We start from the raw sequence: 6,000 nt of genomic DNA on the forward strand, positions 1-6,000 counted from the left end.
GCTTAAGGATATATAATTAGTAGATATGAGGAAGCGCTGAACTTGCTCTCCTGCTCTCTCATGGAATATTTATTTACCATGGGCACCCTGGAGGCTTTATTAGTGTATGAAGCCGTTTTTTCAGCCTCGACTAATTGATTGTTTTGTACAGGTTCTTAAAACACGTGTGTGTGCATTCTTCTGAAAATTATGCATTTTGTAAACAGCATTTTCCAGTCCCTCATTTCATGCTCTTTAGTATCCTTCTCCCATGTGGACTTTTATGTTAACTAAGCAACATCTTACTGAGTTTGTCTGCTTTTTGTCTTTTGTGTGCAGAACACATTTAAAGGGGTTGTAAAGGTTTGTTTTTTTATCTTAATGTATCCTATGCATTAAGATAAAAAAAGCCTCGCTGTCATGGCCCCCCCCCCCCCCCCCATTTTACTTACCTGAGCCCTTTTCACCTGCTGTGTGCGTCCCCCGGCATCCTCTTCTCCACTGAGTCTGGCCGTTGATTGGATAGATTGATAGCATCGCAGCCATTGGCTCACGCTCCTGTCAATCACATCTAATGACACGACCGCCAGGGGGGCGGGACCAAGTCATACACTTGGCGTCTATGGACACCAACTGTATGACACAGGAGTGCGCCCGCAAGCTAACCCCCAAGGGAAAGAGCTTCCCAGAGGGGGTTAGCTTTAGCGGGGAGGAGCCGAGACAGCCGCCGTGGGACCCCAGAACAGCAGGATCGGGGCCACTCTGTGCAAAACGAACTGCACGGTGGAGGTAAGTATAACATGTTATTTTGAAGAAAAAAAAAATCAAACCTTTACACAACCCCTTTAAGCTCCCAGAAGCATAGCAGGGCTTCACGTTAACTCATGTGCCTGCCCTGCCTTTTTTACATCTGTGTAATGGAAATAAGTGATTGATTGCATTTGTAACATCGGTGTTGAGTTCAGTGATGATTTGCACTATTGGACAAGCTGCCCTAGTGGTTTGAAGTCAAACAGCTGTTGAGTTATCTGTTTAGTCTCTGGTTCCTTGGAGCTTTATGCAAATGGCCATCAATATGCAGTCTTGGTTCTTAACATATGTTCTCTTGTTTAGATTCATGAGACGATTGAAACAATTAATCAGCTCAAGATTCAGAGGGAGTTCATGTTAAGCTTCGCCCGTGACCCTCAAGGTTTTATCAATGACTGGCTACAGTCTCAGTGTCGTGACCTCAAGGTAAGTGATACTGAAGTCGCTTGTTTGCATGGTGTGCCGTGGTTTGTTTTTTTTTCTTTTTTTTCTTCAGTCTTCTAAGCCCTAACGATCTGCTTTATCCCCAGACTATGACGGATGTTGTTGGAAATCCAGAAGAGGAGCGCAGAGCAGAATTCTATTTCCAGCCCTGGGCTCAGGAAGCTGTCTGTCGATACTTCTACTCCAAGGTACACACTTGTTTTACTTGCATGCAGAAGGTATTCAATGCCGGTTTGTGCAGTTCATTTAAGGCTTGCCTTTGTCATGGTTTTATATAGGTGCAGCAAAGACGCCAGGAATTGGAACAAGCCCTGGGGATCAGAAATACATAAAAGGGACACTGGCACGTGGGAAGCTGCCTATTGGATGTATGGAACTGAGCGCTTCTCTTGGCCAAAATTTTCAACATCTTTTTTTGAGGCTTTAGGATGCTGCTATCAAGTATATCAGAACTGAGGCCTATGCCACCAAATGACTGACAAGTGGAATAAAGACACACTAATATTTATACTGGTACCAGATGAGAAAAAACAGAGAAAGCCACCAGATGTTTTGAGGGTTAAACTATTAAAGTTGAAGGATCAATTACTTTCAGTTTCCTTGCCACCTTAAGTGTCATTTTTTGTGTTTGTTTTGTTGTTTTTGATTTTTTTTTGTATTGCTCTTAGGCCTCATTCACACTGATATTGTCAAACTGTGCGCTTAGAGGACATTTTTAAATGCATGTAATGATTTTTGTGTTCTATTCACACTGGTCTTGCCTGAATTTAGGTGTGGGCAGTTTAGTTGCTTTTTTAAAGAAAATATCATTGTTTGTGTCCAGGATCCAATTAGACACGTAAATGTGACTAAATGTATGTAAAGGTGGCTAAAGCCGTAGCATTCAAATGCAGGAAAAACGGATCTTGGGGGAAATAAGTTTTCTTTAAATTTCCCAGATTTTTTCTTCTGCGTGTAGAAAAGCTAAACACGGGTGCCTTAGGACCTCATTCACACTGACAATGTCAAACTTTTAGAGAACATTTCTAAATGCCTATAAACATGTGCATTTTTCAAGGATGTCATTGACACTGTGTGTTTACCTGCAGTTAGGTTCAGTCAGTTTAGCTGTGTTTAGAGAAAGTAGAATTCTGTCCATCCAGGATCTGATTATAAACTAAACACAAGCAAACTTTTCTGCTTAAAGAACTACACTGTATCTGAGCACCACAAACCAAAAGCGCTATTGAATTACTTTTTCAATATTCAAAGCAAACGCCCCCATCCATCCATGTCTCTATGCTTTATTTTGCTGAGAAATCACTTAGTAAAACACCCCCCCTATTATTTCTGGCTCTGGCCATCTTGAGTAAGGGCAGATGATTCCTGTAATCTTTTTAAACTTAGTCCGAATGTGCAGGCAGGAGTTTGAGCTTAGATAAGAAAACCCCTCCTCTCCTCCTGAAGACTCCCGGGATGTATGACATCATTTGCCTAGGCAAGAAACCAGGAAGCAACTGAAGAAATGTGGGAAAAAAAAGTTTAGAGCAAGTAAATGATATACTTTCTTATCTATTTACTGATGCTCGCAGCATAAGGATTTAAAATAGTCAATGTTGATTGAGAGGTTGAAGTTCCACTTTAAGGCTCAGTTCACACTGGTGCAATGCAAGAGCCCATTCAAATCCAGCACAGGTTCCCACATCGCACCCGACTCGCAGGCAGTTCACACTGCCATATGCCAACCACTGCAGGTGTCAATACAAAGTTAATGACACCCCCAGATCCGTTCACTTATCGCAGTGCAAACTGTCAGTTTGGACAGGAATCGGATCGCATGGGTGTGAACACCCATGTGATCAGATTCTGGTGCAGACCAAAAAAAAGCACGACTTTGGCCTGAATACAATGTGAATTCAGCCATACAATCTGTATGGCTGAATTTGCATCGCACAGACATTGCATGAATTACATGCAATCTCGCACAGCGCACCAGTGCGAACTGAGCCTCATTCAATTAGCTTTTGTAAACGCAGGAGAAATTTTCTGGGAAGTATAAACATCATTTATGCCTCCCCGATCACCTTTTTCTGATTTTATATGATCCTGCTCTACAACAGGTTTAGATGTGTTTATTTTGAGTTCAGTGTGTTTAATCGGATTCTGGAGGCACAAAAACCTATTTTCTCTAAATGCAGCTAAACTGACGTGTGTGAATGGCACCATTGCAAAATCAATAAATGCATTTCGGGGTGTTTTAGAAATGTCCTCGCAATGCAGATTTGACAGTGCCAGTGTGAATGAGGCCTTAATGAGGAACATTTAAATGCAGGAAAAAGTGATCTGGGATGCAAGAATTTTCTATACTTCTCAGATCACATTTCCTGCGGTTTTTAAATCTCTATACACAGAAGTGTCGGTGTGAATGAGGCTTTAATGTTTAACTTGCAAGTTCGAGATGTTTGGCCACCTTTTCTTCACCTACACTTAGTGTGTGTGCGCTCCAGATTGATTGGCATATTTAAAATAGTTTTTCATGTCTCTATGTAGGTTTACTGTAATCTTTTAGATTGCATGGATCACACATTAGAGGTGGTCAGTGCATTTTAGAAAAATTAAAATTGCAGCCTGTCCATTCACTAGTAACACTCTTGGCTTGACGTGGTAGGAGGAGCAATTGCTTGCTATATTTTCCCCAAACCAATCCAATCAGACTTCATCAGTTTTGTTGAAAAATGATTTCTGATTGGTCATTGTGCACTCAAAGACTACATACAAACTATTTGGTGGCTGTGCATTCCGGTTCTCAATCTCTGAAGGCCAATTTTTGAAGCAGGTTGTGACATTGCTGAAATTTCTCAACTGCAATACTGTATATCCAGTTTACTGATTGCAGTCTGTGTTTTTATGAGCTGACTTTATGTTTCATGCGTTGGCATGTTGTGTGGATTGACCCGAGTCCTTTGGCTATTAGTTTCCCAGGGTCCTTTGCACCACTGCATGGATTTCTTTCTGTGTTGTTGCTTCATGATTGACAGCTCTTTCACTTTGCATCAAAAAATGGTCTCCATTTAAAGCCGACCTTTCACACCCAGCACCCCACTGCCCAAACAGATTAGCTATAAATAAATCTTTATCAACAAAGATTTCCCAAGGAATAAAATACAAAAAAAAAAGACTTGCCTGGATGTCGTCTTGTGGAAGGTGCGGCTGACATCACTGGCCCTCCCTGCTGCCTCCTGTCAACATGGAATCCTGCCAAGACGCATTCCTTCTGTGGACTGGGGTGCATTCTCACATTATTTTGAGAGCCCAGCTATCCCAGTGGTAAGGTAGAGTGATTGCACCTATGCATCCTGGAAGCTGCAACTATGGAGCGTTTTTAATATATCCTTTTTTTTTTTTCCTTCTTCCTCCTCCACTGTCGTGTTTGTTTGGGTGGCAGGATGCAGTTTTTTTCGGAAGGTCCGCTTTAACATACAATGAATGTAGGCCTTTAGCCAGACGCACTCTCAACACCGTTTGTATGTAGCCTTCTCATTTAACTAAAGATCCCTGAGATTGATGCCTCTGTGAGTGTCTAGTGCAGGGATATGCAATTAGTGGACCTCCAGCTGTTGCAAAACTACAAGTCCCATCATGCCTCTGGGTGTCATGCTTGTGGCTGTCAGAGTCTTGCTATGCCTCATGGGACTTGTAGTGCCGCAACAGCTGGAGGTCCACTAATTGCATATCCCTGGTCTAGTGGATTGATGGCTGAGTTATTCAGTCCTACAAAAGGCCCCATCGTTCTGTACAGGTAGTCGGTACACCTATCTAGCCTCTTTATTACAGATATAGTAGAAGCACTGATAAACTTGACTTCAGGACTGCCATGTAAAGGATTGGAGACCTGTGCTCTCTATCACAGGTTGGAAAATGTATTAGATAAACTTTTTTTTTTTTTTAATATATATATACAAAGTGGAAAAGGTTACACGGTTATGGACTAGGGAAGTGGTCAGTAGATTTCAATGATGAAGGACTCTGGTTTATGACAGCAGAGTGTACAATAATAAATATTTATACAGCATTTGCAGTCTGCAGAATGGGCTCTTGATATGCTGCTTTGCTTTCTGGGGTGTTATCCTTAGAAGCTCTCCAATCTCTCACTGAATGTGCCCGCGAGCACCTCTATTCTCATGAAATATGTAGCCTTTTTTATTTTTAAATGGATTATGGTTTTGATGGACCAAAATATTGTTTTGTATCTTGTAGTCATTGCCAAGTTTTTAATAAAAGCAACTTCTCACTAAATGAATGTTAGCGGTGTTCACGTTTTATTTATTTATTTATTTTTTATACAATGTTTAGGTTGATCTTGGACAAGACTTTACATGCTGACTATTTTATTATAGTGTATGTGTAGCCTAGAGTGTGTATGGTTTTGGATAGAGTAAAGCTGGATACACACTATACGTTTTTCTGTAGATTTTTTTTTTTTTTCCTTCAGATTTACCAAAAAACATATAATGAGGTCAAACCTTAAGAGTTTCAATTTGTATGCAATCAGGCAGGCCCTTGCACTACGTGGTTTTGGCAAATCTAAAGGAAATCGGACAACAAAAATTGTATAGTGTGTATGGGGTTTTGGAAAGGAAAAGTAAGTTCATATTCCAGTCTGTTGAGTAGATTCACTTTCTCGGTTTATCCCGTTGGCCATTGTCAGGATTCAAGAAAATTATGGGAAATCCAAAATGTTTGTTGTCAACAAAACAGGAAGTGATGGTACATCTGCCAGTGCAGACA

General features: G+C 41.0%; 1 protein-coding gene across 2 annotated transcripts in view; it reads left to right on the forward strand.

Moving 5' to 3' along the window:
• Positions 1-5,508, forward strand: part of SMARCD1 (SWI/SNF related BAF chromatin remodeling complex subunit D1) — a 53,539-nt gene extending 48,031 nt beyond the window's left edge. The window contains exons 11-14 of one of the 2 annotated variants that reach the window (XR_012241481.1): positions 1,093-1,215; positions 1,320-1,421; positions 1,512-4,677; positions 4,930-5,508. Coding sequence is in view for 1 of the 2 variants with exons in the window: in XM_073613157.1 (XP_073469258.1) it covers positions 1,093-1,215; positions 1,320-1,421; positions 1,512-1,565 (279 nt within the window). In the remaining variant the exon portion in view is untranslated. Of the gene's footprint in view, positions 1-1,092; positions 1,216-1,319; positions 1,422-1,511 lie in introns of both variants that reach the window. The other variant, XM_073613157.1, reaches the window with a different exon arrangement.
• Positions 5,509-6,000: the final 492 nt, after the last annotated feature.

This window comes from Aquarana catesbeiana, linkage group LG02 (genome assembly GCF_042186555.1).
Source record: "Aquarana catesbeiana isolate 2022-GZ linkage group LG02, ASM4218655v1, whole genome shotgun sequence".
NCBI classification, from domain to species: Eukaryota; Metazoa; Chordata; class Amphibia; order Anura; family Ranidae; genus Aquarana; species Aquarana catesbeiana.